General features: G+C 56.0%; 1 protein-coding gene across 1 annotated transcript; it reads right to left on the minus strand.

The window, feature by feature from the left end:
* Positions 1–8,826: 8,826 nt before the first annotated feature.
* Positions 8,827–19,495, minus strand: LOC133343651 (Golgi phosphoprotein 3-like). The gene is made up of 4 exons (XM_061553363.1): positions 19,053–19,495; positions 13,342–13,473; positions 12,421–12,535; positions 8,827–11,266 (listed from the first exon to the last, which is right to left on the minus strand). Exons 1-4 carry the CDS (start codon positions 19,302–19,304, stop codon positions 10,842–10,844), a joined length of 924 nt encoding a protein of 307 aa, XP_061409347.1. The 5' UTR covers positions 19,305–19,495; the 3' UTR covers positions 8,827–10,841.
* Positions 19,496–19,914: the final 419 nt, after the last annotated feature.

Genomic DNA, 19,914 nt, shown 5'->3' on the forward strand with positions numbered 1-19,914 from the left:
TTACATTTCTAAGTATACTAGATTTGTGTTTCTATTTAATTTATACCTGATGATGATTGCTTGTGTTGCAATCGAAACGTCGTATGCTAGTATTACATTTATTTTATTATTTTATATTTATACGTGACTTTACCAAAAAACCAAAGAATAACCACACGTGTGTGTGAGTGCACCACACGTGTGTGAGTGTGTGTGAGTGCACCACACGTGTGTGTGAGTGTGTGTGAGTGCACCACACGTGAGTGAGTGTGAGTGAACCACACGTGTGTGAGTGTGTGAGTGTGTGTGAGTGCACCACACGTGAGTGAGTGTGAGTGCACCACACGTGAGTGTGTGAGTGAGTGTGAGTGCACCACACGTGAGTGTGTGAGTGAGTGTGAGTGCACCACACGTGTGTGAGTGTGTGTGCACCACACGTGTGTGTGTGAGTGTGAGTGAGTGAACCCCACGTGTGTGAGTGAGTGTGAGTGCACCACACGTGTGTGAGTGTGTGTGCACCACACGTGTGTGAGTGTGTGTGAGTGTGAGTGAACCCCACGTGTGTGAGTGAGTGTGTGTGCACCACACGTGTGTGAGTGTGAGTGAGTGTGAGTGAACCCCACGTGTGTGAGTGAGTGTGAGTGCACCACACGTGTGTGTGAGTGTGAGTGAACCACACGTGTGTGAGTGTGTGTGCACCACACGTGTGTGAGTGTGTGAGTGAGTGTGAGTACACCACACGTGAGTGAGTGTGAGTGAACCACACGTGTGTGAGTGAGTGTGAGTGAACCCCACGTGTGTGAGTGTGTGTGTGAGTGCACCACACGTGTGCACAATCTATGCGATTATATGGGTCTCTGTGTCAGTCTATGCCTCAGCTGTGGGATGACCTCTTTCTTATACTATACACACACACACGGTAGACACAGTACACACAGAACATGCGTGCACTCGTCACAGTACACACAGTACACGCGTGCACTCTTCACACAGACTACACGAGAATAGCGCGTGGTGCTGTGCACCACACGAGGACAGTGAGGGGTGTTGGTGAAGAGCGATGTCACGCGCACACCTGTCCCCCACTCCTGTTCATCACACACCTGCCCCCACACCTGCCCCCCACACCTGCCCCCTACACCTGCCCATCACACCTGTCCAACACACCTGTCCATCTCACCTGTCCATCACACACCTGCCCCCCACACCTGCCCCCCACACCTGCCCCCTACACCTGTCCATCACACCTGTCCAACACACCTGCCCAACACACCTGTCCAACACACCTGTCCAACACACCTGTCCATCACACACCTGCCCCCCACACCTGCCCCCCACACCTGCCCCCTACACCTGCCCATCACACCTGTCCAACACACCTGCCCATCACACCTGCCCATCACACCTGTCCATCACACCTGTCCAACACACCTGCCCATCACACCTGCCCATCACACCTGTCCAACACACCTGCCCATCACACCTGCCCATCACACCTGTCCATCACACCTGTCCAACACACCTGCCCATCACACCTGCCCATCACACCTGTCCATCACACCTGTCCATCACACCTGCCCCCCACACCTGTCCAACACACCTGCCCATCACACCTGCCCATCACACCTGCCCATCACACCTGTCCATCACACCTGCCCATCACACCTGCCCCCCACACCTGTCCATCACACCTGCCCATCACACCTGTCCAACACACCTGCCCATCACACCTGCCCATCACACCTGCCCATCACACCTGCCCATCACACCTGCCCCCCACACCTGTCCAACACACCTGCCCCCCACACCTGCCAATCACACCTGCCCCCTACACCTGTCCATCACACCTGTCCAACACACCTGCCCATCACACCTGCCCATCACACCTGTCCATCACCCCTGCCCATCACACCTGCCCCCCACACCTGCCCATCACACCTGTCCATCACACCTGTCCATCACACCTCCCCATCACACCTGTCCATCACACCTGCCCATCACACCTGCCCATCACACCTGCCAATCACACCTGCCCCCCACACCTGTGCAACACACCTGCCCCCCACACCTGCCAATCACACCTGCCCATCACACCTGCCCATCACACCTGCCCATCACACCTGCCCATCACACCTGCCCCCCACACCTGTCCAACACACCTGCCCCCCACACCTGCCAATCACACCTGCCCCCTACACCTGCCCATCACACCTGCCCATCACACCTGTCCATCACCCCTGCCCATCACACCTGCCCATCACACCTGCCCATCACACCTGTCCATCACACCTGCCCCCTATACCTGCCCATCACACCTGCCCCCCACACCTGCCCATCACACCTGTCCATCACACCTGTCCATCACACCTGTCCAACACACCTGTCCATCATACCTGCCCATCACACCTGCCCATCACACCTGCCCCCCACACCTGCCCATCACACCTGCCCCCCACACCTGTCCATCACACCTGTCCATCACACCTGTCCATCACACCTGTCCAACACACCTGCCCATCACACCTGCCCATCACACCTGCCCCCCACACCTGCCCATCACACCTGTCCATCACACCTGTCCAACACACCTGCCCATCACACCTGCCCCCCACACCTGTCCATCACACCTGCCCCCCACACCTGCCCATCATACCTGTCCATCACACCTGTCCAACACACCTGCCCATCACACCTGCCCCCCACACCTGCCCATCACACCTGTCCATCACACCTGCCCATCACACCTGCCCCCCACACCTGTCCATCACACCTGCCCATCACACCTGTCCAACACACCTGCCCATCACACCTGCCCATCACACCGGCCCATCACACCTGCCCATCACACCTGCCCCCCACACCTGTCCAACACACCTGCCCCCCACACCTGCCAATCACACCTGCCCCCTACACCTGTCCATCACACCTGTCCAACACACCTGCCCATCACACCTGCCCATCACACCTGTCCATCACCCCTGCCCATCACACCTGCCCATCACACCTGCCCCCCACACCTGCCCATCACACCTGTCCATCACACCTGTCCATCACACCTCCCCATCACACCTGTCCATCACACCTGCCCATCACACCTGCCCATCACACCTGCCAATCACACCTGCCCCCCACACCTGTCCAACACACCTGCCCCCCACACCTGCCAATCACACCTGCCCATCACACCTGCCCATCACACCTGCCCATCACACCTGCCCCCCACACCTGTCCAACACACCTGCCCCCCACACCTGCCAATCACACCTGCCCCCTACACCTGTCCATCACACCTGTCCAACACACCTGCCCATCACACCTGCCCATCACACCTGTCCATCACCCCTGCCCATCACACCTGCCCATCACACCTGCCCCCCACACCTGCCCATCACACCTGTCCATCACACCTGTCCATCACACCTCCCCATCACACCTGTCCATCACACCTGCCCATCACACCTGCCCATCACACCTGCCAATCACACCTGCCCCCCACACCTGTCCAACACACCTGCCCCCCACACCTGCCAATCACACCTGCCCATCACACCTGCCCATCACACCTGCCCATCACACCTGCCCATCACACCTGCCCCCCACACCTGTCCAACACACCTGCCCCCCACACCTGCCAATCACACCTGCCCCCTACACCTGCCCATCACACCTGCCCATCACACCTGTCCATCACCCCTGCCCATCACCCCTGCCCATCACACCTGCCCCCCACACCTGCCCATCACACCTGTCCATCACACCTGTCCATCACACCTCCCCATCACACCTGTCCATCACACCTGCCCATCACACCTGCCCATCACACCTGTCCATCACACCTGCCCCCTATACCTGCCCATCACACCTGCCCCCCACACCTGCCCATCACACCTGTCCATCACACCTGTCCATCACACCTGTCCAACACACCTGTCCATCATACCTGCCCATCACACCTGCCCATCACACCTGCCCCCCACACATGCCCATCACACCTGCCCCCCACACCTGTCCAACACACCTGTCCATCACACCTGTCCATCACACCTGTCCAACACACCTGCCCATCACACCTGCCCATCACACCTGCCCCCCACACCTGCCCATCACACCTGTCCATCACACCTGTCCAACACACCTGCCCATCACACCAGCCCCCCACACCTGTCCATCACACCTGCCCCCCACACCTGCCCATCATACCTGTCCATCACACCTGTCCAACACACCTGCCCATCACACCTGCCCCCCACACCTGCCCATCACACCTGTCCATCACACCTGCCCATCACACCTGCCCATCACACCTGCCCCCCACACCTGTCCATAATACCTGCCCCTCACACCTGCCCATCACACCTGCCCATCACACCTGTCCATCACACACCTGTCCAACACACCTGTCCATCACACCTGTCCAACACGCCGCTGTCGAGAACGCACCTAGAGCTGCTGCGTTGGCGGTGGTGCACAAAACCACAACCAACAACAACTTGGCACGCCCCATGTCAACAACACAAAAAACATTGTCTATAATAGGCGACGTTTCGTGCGATGACCTGCGTGCAACACACATCTGCCCACAACACACACGTCTACAACAACACATGTACAACACACGTGTATAACACACACATATACAACGACACACACGTGTACAACACACACGTGTATAACACACCTATCCATACGTGTTAACAAACATATCTATACAACACACACGTGTTAACAAACACACGTGTATAACACACTTATCCATACGTGTTAACAAACACACCTATACAACACACACGTGTACAACAACTCACACGTGTACAACACACACGTGTACAACAACTCACACGTGTACAACACACACGTGTACAACACACACGTGTACAACTCACACGTGTACAACAACTCACACGTGTACAACACACACGTGTACAACAACTCACACGTGTACAACACACACGTGTACAACACACACACACGTGTTCAACACACACGTGTACAACACACACACGTGTACAACACACACACGTGTACAACACACGCGTGTACAACACACACGTGTGCAACACACACACGTGTACAACACACACACGTGTTCAACACACACGTGTACAACACACACATACGTGTACAACACACACACGTGTACAACAACACACACGTGTACAACACACGCGGTGTATTGAGCGGTGACTCCAGCTGACCGCCTCTTCACCTGGCCACGTGAACGCGCCACCTTCACACGGGCGCCACCTGCTGCCCTCTCCCCCGAAACACCCCCACCTCACCCTGACCTAACCCTGACCTCACCCTCACCCTGACCTCACCCTGACCCCACCCTGACCTCACCTCATCCTGACCTCACCCTGACTCCACCTCACTCTGACCTCACCCTGACCTCACCTCACCCTGACCTCACCCTGACCCCACCTCACGCTGACCTCACCCTGACCCCACTGACCTCATCCTGACCCCACCTCACCCTGACCTCACCTCACCTTGAGCCCAGCTCACCCTGACCTCACCCTAACCTCACCCTGACCTCACCCTAACCTCACCCTAACCCCACACCCTGACCTCATCGACCTCACCCTAACCTCACTCTAACATCAAATCCACGCCGCTCATTGGCTCCCTGCTGTACACGGATTTACACGGCTGTGCTACTTTGCTGAACCCTAGTTGGTTGTGTTTGCTCTCATGATTTCTATTCGCTCCATTGCTCTACTGTATGGCTGTGCTTGTCATCGTGGTGACCCAGGCCACTACTGCGAATGCAGCTCCTCTATCCTCGTCTCTCGGGAACTTACCTGGTTACACAAACTTGACAAGCGCTGTTGGCCAACGCATATTAAGGTCGGCACACCACCCCACACGGTCCTCGCAGAACTCCACTGATGTTTGTACGCTGCACCACGTATTAATTTGAGGCTGAGTCGACCTACGGGCTGGGGTCCACGATCGGTTCAGATATTCACCGCTGACGTTCGCCATGAGCGGTGGCGAGATGTTAACTCCCTCACCTGGTATATAGGTCGTGGGATCGATCCCGACCCCGACACCTGCATATTTTGAGTTTGCGTGTGCTACCCGTGGTCGCATGGATTGTTCTCCAGATCCTCTGTTTTCCCTCGACATTTAGAAACATTCGTTTCGTGTTTCATTCATTCATCACAAATGGTCAGCGAATTAGCGTGGCACCAAACGTGTGGCCTCTTGCGACAGCATTCGCATCAAGTGCTCTTGCGGCCATACACCGGCGTCTCGAGCGATCTGTTTGATCCACGTCTCAAGGGGGCGGCCACGGGGGCGGCGCCATTCCTTTGAGGGTCGCAGTCCTCGCTTCGAACGTCGACCGCCAACTGAAGCGGCGCGCGGTTTGCTGCAGGAGTTTGCGCATCAAGACGGGGCAACGTGTCCAATGAGCGACAGCCATCTCCCTCGAAATGAGCTCTCAATGGCGAGGAGGCCGGTCGCAGATGCAACCGTGACATTTCTGACGAAGTCGAATCATTGGATGCCAAAAAGACGTCTTTGGCATCGCAAGTGGAAGGACTGCTGCCGATCCAGATAGGCTTCCACCAATGTCCAGGCCTCCGCACAATTACAAAACACTGACACCACGCATCACTCGTACTCTCAATTTGGTACCCGGACTTAAAACGTTGCTGGGACCAAACGCAGTTCAGACCGTTCATGATTCCTGAGGCCAGGCCAAACCGGCGCATGGCATCAGGTCGACATCGTCTGTGCAGATCTTCGGCAGAGAAGTTCCTCCGCTGCTTCGACAGCATTGCCGTTGCTTACGCAGGGTGCGTATGGAGGTCGGGAGCCCAAGTTCTGGAATTTTGTTTTCATTTAGTCCAGATTTTCTTGCACTGTTGTGGAAATATTGGAGGAATGTTGTGCATCTGTTTCAGGCTTCTCAACCAACAAACAAGGCTGCATCATCAGCGGAGTCGAGGTCAGTGGTTGCGGCTAACCCCGACTCCAAGGTCATGGGTCATGTTTTAATAGATCCAGTCGATCGCCCGATAGAAGAGCGCCGGTGTGAGGACGCATCCTTGACATACTCCAGATGTGGTTTAGAATCGTGGCGATGGTCCGGACCAGACATGAATCTTTGCGCTTGTGCCTGCAAGTAGATCTTTCACAAGGTTCAGCAGGATGCCTCGGACCCCAATTGCTCTCCAAGCAGACCAGAGTCAATAGATCCACAGTCAAAAGCCGCCTAAAAATCCAAGTAAAAGCGACATGCAATGGGCAGTCGCTGTCGTTCTGCAAGTCGGCGGAGTCCAAGCACAGCATCCATTGTAGCTCGAGCAGCTGTGGAGCCTGAATGCTCTGCGCGACAGTGTTGTGTCAGGAACGGTTGCAGCCTGCCCAGAAGTAGATGTGCAAAAACCTTTCCCGGTACTGAAAGAAGGGATATTGGTGCATAATTGCTGCATGCCATATGCGATCTTTTCCCTTTGTACAGAGAAATAATTATACTGTCACTCCAATCAGTAGGTACCTTGCCAGACATTCAGACCTTGATAAAGAGCCGATGTAACCCTCTGCTGATAGGATGCAAGCACCTTGGTGTTTGCTGCTTTGCATTTCCACAAAAGACACTTCGTTAGGCTGTCATTTATGGCTAGGTGGCTTCTCAACAAAAGCTATAGCTCAGTAGGCCTTACCTGGTAAAATAAGTTGTTTCATTTAGAACTTAGGTCGCAGGGTTTGAAGCGCAGCGAGCCAATGACTTCGTCACCGCTCCCCACGACACGTACAAAGACACTCAAGAACTCGCACAGACACACACAGGACGAGATCCCCGTGAAGCCGTTTACAAGACTGCTGTGGCGAGTGCCGTTAGCGAGTAGCTATGCGGGGCAGGCACACACGTGGCGGTACTACTACCCTCACCACGGCAACCGTGCCAGGTTGTACCTCGGCGTGCTGCCTGGCAAGGCGATGTGGAGTCGCCTTTGCCGGCTCTCTTGAGATGCCCGCTCGTTGCCGTCAGGCCTGTGTACGTTTCATTTCCTATTTACGCGGTCAGTTGGCATTAAGTCCCCATATTCGGCAGCCACCAAAGATTCTTCATCGGCCCACTTGTTTTTTGGACCAACCCAAATGGGAAAATGAGATCGCATGGCCATTTGGGCCCAGTGTGGTTACAAATGCCTGGGCCAATTTTTAGTCCCAGTCCATCACTGGTTGTTGCTATTATCGTGGCCACCCCCCTTGGATGACGCTCCCGAACCCCAAATCCTAGGGAACCCCCATCCAGCCTGCGCTCAACCTCCACGTGGCACTGGATATGGACTCTCAGCCTCCATGCTAGCTCTTCGCATCTCCTCGGCGGATGGCCGAGCCTTCGAGCCCAGAGCAGATGTCCCACCTGTCTGTACAACACGAGGTGGCATCACTTTCGGGTTGGATGGCCAGCACCACGCCGGGCCGCCTTTGTCTCCATAGTGGCTATGTTTACATTTTTCACCAGGGACTCATGTGAAGCTGAGTCAACCTACTGGTATTGGCCGTTTACAGGAATACAACTCAGGTTGACAGGATCCTATCACAGTGCGCTAACCACTACAGTACCGCTCCTCACACACAAACACCCACACACCCACATACACAAACACACTCGCACCCACAAACACACTAGCGGCAATAAACACACGCGCGCACACACACACACGCGCACACACACACACGCGTGCGCGCACACACACACACTCCCCCACAAACACACTCCCCCACAAACACCCATCAGCATAGAACACGCAGGACAGGTTGTGGACACGAAGCCAGCACGGGCAGTCACGTCCCGCGAATCAATCCCATGTGGTGTGCGTGCGCCAATTACCGAGGAAAGCTTTATTATTATTATCATCATCATAATTATTATTGTAGTAAGATTGGCTGATACACGAGAAAGAGATGCAGTTCGGAAGGATTAGAGAACACAGGACTCCCAACAAAACCCAAATCAGTTGACGGCACTCCACCGCGGGAGGGCCACGGTGACCCCAACCCCCCGGCCGTGACCCCACGCCGCGGCTGCCGACGAGACGTCGCGAAATGACCCCGAGTATCACGACCGCACCTTAAAAATCAAACCGACGCCCAGGAACGCGGACAGAGGGGAGACTAACCGAGCCTGTACACACGCGCACACATCCGCACGCTCTCCTGCTCGAGCCTCTTCCAGTGGAGGGAGGGGCGGAGCGCAACGGGGAGCAGCAAGGGGACCCTGCGGCTGACGTTCCCTTGGCGGGGGACGGAAGCCGGGCGGGCAGCGAGAAGTCCGGCCCGTTAACGTGAAGCCGGGGGGAGCGGGATCGTTGCTCATGGCCACTAATTACAAATACAGCAATCAACCAATCGAGCAGCACGGGAATCCCAGCTCCCACCTACGCGGAGTGGATGATGGCTGCTGCTGCTGCCGCCGCTGGGTCCCCCTCCTCCCCAGCCGCTTCACTCCGCGACCCTCAACCTGGGCAGGACTCGACTGCTCGCTGCTGCGCCAGGGGTGGCCTAAAATTAGCAACGGGTTAATCGGGGCTGAGGCGTTCCAAATAGCAACAAATAGGGCAAACATCGATGAATAATCAGTGACGTTTGTTGGTCCACACGATGTGACATCGCATTGATTTATAAGCATCGAGGGAGCGAGTTTAACCCTGGCGAGTTCCCTCTTACGGGTGCGGTCGAGTTGCGAGTCACTCGGGCATGGTGAGGGCGCTCGCCGATAAACCCACGGCCTCCGAATGACCGAACTAAGTGAGGATATTAAGACTGAGGGGAGCCCGGTCGCCTTTGGACAGCAGAAGGGGGGGCACAGTCAAGAGGTGGTGGGGGGGGGTTGATGAGACGGCACTCAGCATAAAACCGCGGCTTTCCTCATGGTCCAGACGACACGAGCACCACGACCACCAGCGCTTCAGCCCACGCGCCCATTCTGTCGCACTCCCTCGTCACTCGCTCGCTCCTCCACACTCGCACGCTCGTTCGCTCGCTCCCCCACGCTTGCAGCAGGCGCATGGTTCTTCTTCTACGCAAGCGCTATTCATGGCCTGGCCGCTGTGTGCACAGTCTTTTCCGAGTCCGCAGAGCACCAGGCGGGGGTGGCGGTGTAGAGTGGGGGTGGGGGGGTGGTGACGTCCGTCGCTGTGTCCACCCGTCCTCGAGCCTCCACACCGCTGGAGCTCCATTTGGAAATTTACAGGATTCCCTCTGCTGCGTGGAAACTCTCCGAGGCAGCCACCACGCAACCCTCCCAGCGCCCCCCCCCTCCACTCCCCTCCCCACCCCCCGTCGTGACCGGGCACCCGATCTCAGTCACTGGCAACGAGGCACTGCTCCGATTTTGCATAAAAACCTCAAGCTTCTCCTGCTGCCGGGCACGACCTCCGCCGCGTCGGAGGGGCCGGGGGGCGAGTTGGTGGCGGGGCGGAGGCCCCGTGACCCCCACCGCCTCGGAAGAATGAAACAAAACAAAAAAATCCCTCGCTCGCAACGGACGCGCTCGGCTCTGCGAACGAGCGAGGCAACCCACACTTCACCGCCCCTCCCCGGGCCCCAGGGGCACCTCCCCCATGGCGTGCGACGCCATCGCCATCTCGGGACGCCCAGAGACGGCGGCAACGGAGACGGCGGCGGCGCCCGCGGCCGGGGGGAGTGGGGGGGGGCGGCGCCCCAAGTGCACGGCGTTCGCCGCAAGTCCTCGTAGGAACGACGTCCGCGCGGCGTGGGGGCGCGGAGGGGAAGGGAGCGGGGGGGGGGGTGGCGTCACCTTCATCCCCGCCGCCCCTGCCCTCCCGACGCCGCGACCGCCTCCGCGCGACCGGCCCCTGGTCGCCGCGCAGCCGCGGCCGCTACTTGGTGAAGGCGGCCACGACGGCCCAGAGCACTTCGCTGGCACCGGCCTTGGCGCTCTCGACCTCGGGCTCGAGCTCGAGCAGAGAGCGCACGCGCTTGGTGGCCGTCTCGTACTGCTCGTCCGCCAGCGGCGCAAACGCGTTCTCCAGCACGTCGCTGGCGTGCGCCAGCAGCACGAGCGCCAGCGTGCGGCGCTCGAGGCGCGCCGCGTCGTTGCTCCACCGGTCGAGCACCGACTCCTGCACCTTGCGCACGAGGCGCTGCTTGATGTTGTTGTTGGTGAGCGGGTGGGTGGTCATGTCGAACAGCAGGAAGTTCTGCTTCTCTGTCGTGAGGACCCCCTTTTCCACCAGGCTCTTGGCGAGGCGCTCGCGCACGTTCCGCAGCTGGTAGTGCAGCTTGAGCGGGTTCCACGTCTCGCCTGCGCCGCACAGTCGCACGCCGCTCAACGCGGGGAGGGGGCAGCGGAGTGGGGGGGAGATGGTGCGGGGGGAGAGCTAAGGGGGCGCCGCCTTATGCCCGCGAGCTACTACGGGCGCAGGGCGACGTGAACGTGGGCCGCGAGGCGTGGTGGGAACGGGACGGGCGGCTGCTCGACAACGGTTCCACCGTAGGGGAAGGCGATGGTGAGCGAGGGAGAGAGGCGGGAAGAGAGGTGAGAGGTGGATGTGGGGGGGGGGGGGTGAGCAGTGATGGCTGAGGTGTACAGCGGTGAAGGGTGAGGTGTTTTAAGTGTGGGGTTAAAAATTCAAGGCAAGGCGTTAGATGTGAGAAGGGAGACTTGAGCATTTAGAGGCGAGGGGTTAAGTCGAGCCGGAAGGATTACAAGGTTAGAGGTCATGAGTTAAAGGAAAGGGGTTAGAGGTGAGGGCTGAGGCATTGGAATTGAGGGATTAGGTTTGGTTTAAGGAGCGTGTTAGAGTGAACATTCAAGTGAGTAAGCGAGTGACCGTGGGAGTGAATAAGTGTGAGTGAGCGTGTGAGTGAATGAACATGCGAGATGGAACATGCTAGAGTGAACTTGTGAGCGTGAACGTGCGAGTGTGTGAGTGAGCAAGCGAGTGAACGTGCGAGTGAACGTGCGAGTGAACATGCGAGTGAATATGCGAGTGAGTGAGTGAGCAAGTGAGTGAGCATGCGAGTGAGTAAGTAACCATGTGAATGAGCGTGTGAGCGAGTGAGTAAGTCAGCGTGTAAGTACGTATAAGCGCGCGAGTGAGTGTGCGAGTGAGTGTGCGAGTGAGCGTGCGAGTGAGCGTGCGAGTGAGCGAGCAAGTGAGTGAGCATGCGAATGAGTAAGTAACCATGTGAATGAGCGTGTGAGCGAGTGAGTAAGACAGCGTGTAAGTACGTATGAGCGTGCGAGTGAGCGTGCGAGTGAGCGTGCGAGTGAGTGAGCAAGTGAGTGAGCATGCGAGTGAGTGAGCAAGTGAGTGAGCATGCGAGTGAGTAAGTAACCATGTGAATGAGCGTGTGAGCGAGTGAGTAAGACAGCGTGTGAGTACGTATGAGCGTGCGAGTGAGCGTGCGAGTGAGTAAGACAGCGTGTGAGGGAGCGTGCGAGTGAGCACGCACCACTCAGCAGCTCGACCCAGGTCTGCACGGTCTCCTGCGGCGTTGTCTCCTTGATGTGCTTCAGGGCCTCGTCCAGCAGCACATCACCAGTTGGGGCGTCCGACTTGCACATCACCTGACCGGGGGGATGCGTGGGGAGATATGCGGGGAGACAGCGGCGTTAGATAGATGGAGGGAGAAGAGGGGAGATGAAGGGAGAGGAGAGAAGAGGAGTTGAATGGAGCTGAAGGAAGAGAACCCCTAACCCACTAATCCAGTCCCTTCAACCAACCCCAACACTACTCGCGCAACAACCTGACCAATACCGTCAACCAATAAACACCACGGTGCAACACCAGAACAATGTAATTTAATACCATCAACCAACTAACCATAACCAATCCAACTTTGCCCATACACACCCTACCCAGGAACCCCACACCCCAATCTCCGGCAGTGTTGTGTGTCTACGCCTTGACTGGTTGTCTTGGACACCCCGCGTGACCCTCCATGCGAAAGTGCCCTGTGTAACCGTGCTTCAGGATTCTCTTTGCGCTCTGAAACTTGTGATGCTTGTTTGAGGCACTACGAATACAGCCCAACAACTACCATGACGCAATGATGTAATAACACCATATCCACACACACACGAAACAGCCCAACAAACCAACTTCCTAAAACACCCTAACCCAACAAAACACACTAAACGAATACATTACAACCCGACAACAGCACCACCTGAGCCCAACACACTCAACAAAAGAACACTTAATCCCAACTAACACTACAACCAATAAATACTCTTACCCAACAAACACCCTACACAAGTAAGCACTCGCAGAGAGCAGCAACACCACAACCCGCACCACCCCAACCCGCACAGCGCAGCAACACCCCAACCCGCACAAAGTGCAGCGGCGACAAGTGTGGGAGGGGGAGAACCTTGCGCGACAGGAGGCTCTTGCGTCGCATGCCGCAAGGCTCCAGCGTGATGCGGCCCCGCAGTGCCAGCTCCACCAGCATGCAGCCACGCAGCCCCGACGAGATGCAGTCGTTCCAGAACGACGTGTAGCCCTGCCGAGCACCGTGCGCACACGCGGACAGACGCACACACAGTCAGGCGGCGCCACTCTCATAGCGGTAACAAGGACGCCACTGCCACTGTTAATTGCAGGGTACTGGTGGCTATGCACGCGGACTGGGATTCGGCACTCTGGAAGCGGCGAGGGTTGGTCGAACACCGCATACATTTAGTAAAACTCCTTTCCTGTGGGTGTCGAGGAGGAGCTGTACCTTAGCTCGCCAGAAGGCAGTACATCAAAGTGCAAATATCATCTCTGCCTTCTGTATGGGGATACAGTGTTGCCCCCTTTTACATGTGAAATTTCTCAGGGTAGTCTGTTTTTCTCCCACATTTATGAACTCACCTCCAATGAGCACGGTTGGCTACGTACAGTGTAAAATAAGTTCAACATACATACATACAATTGGCTGAAAACACCTTAATATAGAGGACCGCAAAACTTGGCTATTGTTGGTGCCGGCTCACTGCCTGGCAGCCTTCCAGCTCGTCTCTAGTTCCTCGCCGACTGTAAGATGCAATTTGCTTGAAAATGACGATCACGACGCTACCGATAAAAGTAGAGCCAAGCCTCATGGTTAGGGTGTCCCTGTGGCAGGGAGGGTAGCGCTGATGCTCAGCGTGACAGATGAAGATCTCTGTAATCCAAATCCAAAATTTATTGGAATAACGTCACTGGAAAAACGTAATTGTTCCTGATTTTATGGCCACCTACGACGCTGGCACGCAATTGTAGAAACACTGACCAGACCATCATTGTGAATGCCACGCAAGGCTGTGGATGTCTATGTGAGTCTGTGAGCTTATATAAGTCTAGGAGTCTCCATGCAAGCTGATGGGAATCTCCACTTTGTCTATATAGCTTGTTAATGTTACAATAATCTCTAGATGGTGTACATGAGCGACAATTCCTGTACAATGTCTAGAGGCAAGGGGGTCTCTGTGCGAGACCACGCAGTAGAGACCCGCTGTGATCTCCATGCGAGTCTATGTGTCTCTGTGCGAGTCTATGGGCCACTTTGTGAGACCACACAGTAGTGACCCGCTGTGACCTCTCAGAATGCAGCAGAGACATTGAAGCAGCAATCCAGTGCACATCTACTCAGGAAGCCATGTCATGCCCATCTAAACCGTACACAAAAAGAGGTTCATATTTGTCCAGCCACATGCAACACGAAGGAGACCCCTGGGAGACTCAAGTTGCTCATGGTTCAACAACATAAAGCAGATGTGTTCAAAACGTCGCTTGAATTTTTTTTTTCCGAAGGCGTTGTGAATGGCTGGATGGGGTCACGTGACCGTCAAGACAATGCTAAAAAAGTAAAAATTTCAGCGTAGACATTGTAATTTTTGAAGATGAATCTTTATTTAAAAATGGAACAAACTCCCCCTAGTTACTTTCCGCATATTTTCCTATTAATAACCTAAACGACATCTCGAAAATTCCCCAATTATTTTTATTCATAGGCCAATGTTGCACCTTTTAATGCCTAGATCTCCTGCCGGACTCCATCTGCCTGGCCATCCAGGCGAGAAGGGAGGGAGGGGAGTGGGGCTTCCCAGCGTCGATCGCACTCAAACTTGGACCTTGATCGAGTCTCATGTCTCAGTCGCGTGCTGCGGCGTCTCGCAAGTAAAAGCAACGGACTTGCAACGTCAAACCCAAGGGACACGTTGCCCAATGTTTAAATAAAGACAAAAAAGTTGTTCGCAGGGGGGTTGCTCCGCTCACAGTCGTGCCGACGCCACACGGGACGTGCGGCTGTGCCACACGGGACGTGCGGCTGCTCCACACGGGACGTGCGGCTGCCCTGCATGGGATGTACAGCTGAGCCACAAGGGACGTGCAGCTGCGCATCACGTGGCCTCGGTCTAAACCGCTTGGCCGAACCCCGTGGGCAGGGCCTGGCTCCCACTACCCACCGCCTCAACGACGGCGTTGAAGCAGGGCTGTACAACGGAACACGCGCACGGTGACCAAAGAAAACGCTCACCGCCACGGCGACGACCCGTGATGTCACGCAAGCGACAAGAGACTTAACAAAAGGGACACGTCACAACAAACGTGCTCATCGCAATCACTGCCTTTCGGCACGAAGGCGTGCGGCAGGATGGCATTTCAGGAAATGACCTTTCTCTCAGAGCAGAGATCTGACGTAAATGTAATTGACAGTCCTTTGTCGATCCACTGCTGGATGAAGGCCTAAACCATACCATGTCAGATATGGGGGATGTGAGACCACGTCCAAGTGTATTCTGTTTAACAAGGTGAGAAGTCAAGAGATCAAGATAATAATGAGTGAGATGAGATGAGTGTCAGGTTGATTTTGTGTAACCACGTTAGAATGGTGAATCTCATTTGCATGAGTGACCCGAGTCACCAAAACGATGGACAAAAGCAGAACAAAAGCACATCACTGAAGTAAATCTTTCACCACCCAAGTCACTGCTGGTTGGTAAAGATGAGGGGCATAGATATCAAGAGCATAGATATCAAGAGCAAAGTAAAGTACAAAACATAATTTGCCACTGCTCTCTGCTGCCCACCACGTAGTTCCACAGCAGCCTGTTTTGCACACGGCGGTCATGCATCGCCTCACTATCAGGGCTCAATCCTTGCTCCCAGCATCAAACGAGATGGGATGCACTCCTGGTGGTTTGGTCACAGGCAGCACCTCGATAATATTCTCCAATTCAACAAACTCGCCAGTTCTTATCTTACATGCGATCGCCAGTGCTCTCTGCAGCTGCAAATTACAGGACTTTGGACCGGTGTTTGGCGATTGGGATAATAAACAAGGCAGCAAAGGTCTTCTCTTGCATTGGGTTGTCAAGGGCTTTGCTTGACCATACTTTACCAAGCTAGTGTGGATTGGGGAAGGTGGTGGGGGGTGGTGAGGACCAGTCCAGATTTCAAGTCACTCTCCATCGCTGACGTTGGTCGTAACCGTGAATCGTACTCAGGCCGCTGGGTTCCTGATGCGGTGCACTAACTGCCGTGCCGCTGCTCCACTCCCATTTCTTAGGCGGTCTTAACGATGAACAATGGTGAGTTGACCTCTGAGTGTTCACCACTGCCAAGGCAGGCGATGTTAGTTATTTCATGTTTGAACAATGTCACGATTACTGTAAAAATACAGAAATAGGAATTTGTGAAACGCATGCCACGTACTAAATTGAGCAGGCACAGCACATAAATCTCAGGTACACAGTAGACACAAACAGAGGTAGATACTACACACACACACACAGGTACACTGGATTAGCCCACCTCATGTTACAGGTCCTGTCGCTGTGTAGCAAAGAGGGGAGGGGTAAGGTGTGGCGTGCACCTGCCCCCAGGTAACAGGACACTGGCACATACCATTTACTCTGGTGGGTAGGGGAAATTGTGCCCTCCACCAGTACCATTACCGGCGCTGCCACTCGGTAACTGGATGATGTCCAGGCGGTTAGTGGACGATGTGCAGGCGAGCCGTGTTTTGACTCTCGGCATCACCACCGCGGCAAAAATCAGCAGCGACCTTTGCACCGCACGTGAGAGTATCACGTACGGCACCAGCTTCACGCCCTCCATGCTCTCAGGGCACAACATTGTGCCGCCACTTCCCGGTGGGCCTTGCCGGCACCCCACGGGGAGGGAAGAAGGACTCGGCAGTGGCGGCACGTTTCCACCGCTCACGCCTAGACACTGGGTAACGCACACAAACCGGTTGGACCGCTCAGGCTACTAAAGCGAGATGGCTTTTCTTTAAGAGCGGAAAGTCAACTCATTTAAAACCCGGCGCCCCCCTCCCTCCAGCTCATTCTTGTCATTGTTGGGCGACAGAAGCAAGGGGCGCCCCTGGGGCTGCTGGGCTGCTCCTCAAAATCAGCGATTCTGCATTACGACCACAAGCTGTTTCACAATCCCTGCCGCCGTCGAAACAATCTCACTCACTTTACAATCCCGATCTCTCGTTCAGCACCTGGTTGTCTAGTGATAATCCCAGCAGCTGTCTTCGCGAATCCATGGGCGTCTGTTTAAAATTATTCCACTCTATGACATTACAATCCCAGAAACTGACATTAGAAATATCAGGCCCACTTTTACACTGATACGCTTTCAAATTTTGGCTATTCACATTAAAATCTCATGCCCTATATCAAATCACAATTCCACACTGCCTCTATATTAACCAGGCCTTTTTATTAAAACTCCAGGATCCTCCAAAAGAATCTCAGCCACTCTCTCCACAATCTCTGGCCCTCCTTACTGCACAACCATGTAAATGACATCAATCCAAACTCTGTATTAATCCCACCCGCTCACTTCACAACTCCTCCCCTTATAAACTGGTGAGTTTTAATCGCGGTCACGCCAGTGCTCTTGGCCTTTTTACAGCCCGCGCACACACACAGTACGTAAATATTGCGTTACACACTCACAAGACACGGCAGTGAACACGTCAAACACACACTCGCATACACCCAGATCCGCCAACATTTGATCCCCGAAGAGGGGGAGTAGGGGGCGGAGATGGTGAGCATACGGCACTAAAAACTCAGCTTAGTTCGATTCTCGGCCACGGTTAACATCAGTGGCGCGTGTGATACATGAAACAGTCCATCAACCAGCACTGGCCAGTTTCCTAAAGGGTTGTGATTGTAATTTAACATGACTCCAGGACACGTTCACAACGCGTGTGTAAGCAGGTCTACCAAGTCCGCTGCTACACAGCCAGTGTATACACATGTCCGCGTCCACACCCATGTGTACACACAGGTATGTACAAGGACGCGTATACATAGTACCTAGTGTACACTGCCCCCCACCCCCACCGTGTGTATAGTGTACATGCTCATTGCCAACCTGGCCATGGGCACACAGGTAAAGAGGGTTTATGTAAAGTGGGTGCAGATGACGTAGATCGAGTGAGGGGAATCCGGGTGAGGGATTCCAGGTAAAGGGGTCCTAGGTGAGGAGTTGCTGTGGCAGAAGCCAGGTGAGGTGACCCGGCTGAGCCGTGTGACCTCGGGTGGGTGACCCAGGTGACCCAGCTGAGGCGGGTGACGCAACTCTGGCGAGAGGACCGAGGGAGCCATGGGGAAGCAGGAAGTGGATACGAGTGAGCGTGGGGGGACGAGGCGTGAGGGTCAAGGGGACCCACGTGAAGGGGTCAAGGGGACCCACGTTGTGTGCCATTGTAACTGGTTCTGCCCCCTACCCCCTTCATACCCCCCCACACCTTTCTTCCCATGTCTCCCCGGATATCATAGTTCTTGGGCCACATCAATAACAGCTGCAGCAGCTTCTCCTTCATAAGCGAGAGGGGGTGATAGGCCCCATTCGAGGGCCTCCAGTTGAGGGGGGTTCAGGGTATGTGGAAGGTGGTGGGGGGCGCTGGAAATACACATGACTGGTGAGGGGACGAGGCTGCTGGGGTATAGGTGAGGAGGAAAGGGGGGCTCCGAACAAGAAACGAAAACGGCGGCGGTGGTGGTCCAAGTTGAGTGACATCCCCCACCCACCTCTCCCCCACATGGGTGCCCCCCCCCCCCCATGGGTGCCCCCCCCGCCACATCCCCTCACCTCGCGATCCTTGAGGCCCAGCAGCAGCACCTCCTCCATGAGCGTGAGGCGCGTCTCTTTGCTGTCGCCTTTGTCGTCGGCGTCGCGCGCCCCGCCGCCGCCGCCGCCGAGCTGCTCGCCGCCGGCGCCCGTCAGCTCGTCGGGGCCCTCGTCGCCCGACTCGCCGCCGCCGCCGCCCGCCGAGGAGGAGGCCGCGGCCGCCGAGCGCCTCTGCACGAGCCCCGAGCTGCGCTGCGTGAGCGTGGTCGTCATGGCCGCGACGAGATGGGAGACGGGACGGAGAGAGGGTGGGAGGAGAGAATGAGGCGATACGATGGAGGGTGGACGAGGTGGACGAGGACGAGGTGGACGAGGACGAGGTGGACGGCGCGGGCGGCGGAGGAGACTCGAGGAGCCGCGGCTCAGCGGCCCGACAACAACATGGCGGCCGTGACGTCACGCGGGATGTGGCAGCAGCGGCGGCGTCGTCCAGGCGGGGCAGCGGCTCTGCCGAGCGAGTCGATCCGGGCCCCCCGCCTGCTCACCCCCCCCCCCACTCACACGCCCCGCCGTCTCCGAGAATCGGGGATCGACCCGATCGGCAATCTCCCCATTGCTTCTGCGGCCTGGCAGCGGGGGGAGGGGGAAGTGTGTGTGTCTGTGTGGGTGTCTGTCTGTGTGTGTCTGCGTGTGTGTGTTTCTGTGTGTGTCTGTGTGGGTGTCTGTCTGTGTGTGTGTCTGTCTGTGTGTGTCTGTCTGCCCGCTCACGGCCAACACCGGTGACGATTATCTGAACCGTTCCTGGGCCTCCCCGAGGTTGACTCAGCCTCAAATGAGTACCTGGTGCGGTGTGTAAACATCGCCACCGGGGATACAAAGGCGT

The sequence above is a fragment of the Lethenteron reissneri genome, chromosome 18, assembly GCF_015708825.2.
Source record: "Lethenteron reissneri isolate LAM-NWPU_2019-01 chromosome 18, ASM1570882v1, whole genome shotgun sequence".
NCBI lineage: Eukaryota > Metazoa > Chordata > Hyperoartia > Petromyzontiformes > Petromyzontidae > Lethenteron > Lethenteron reissneri.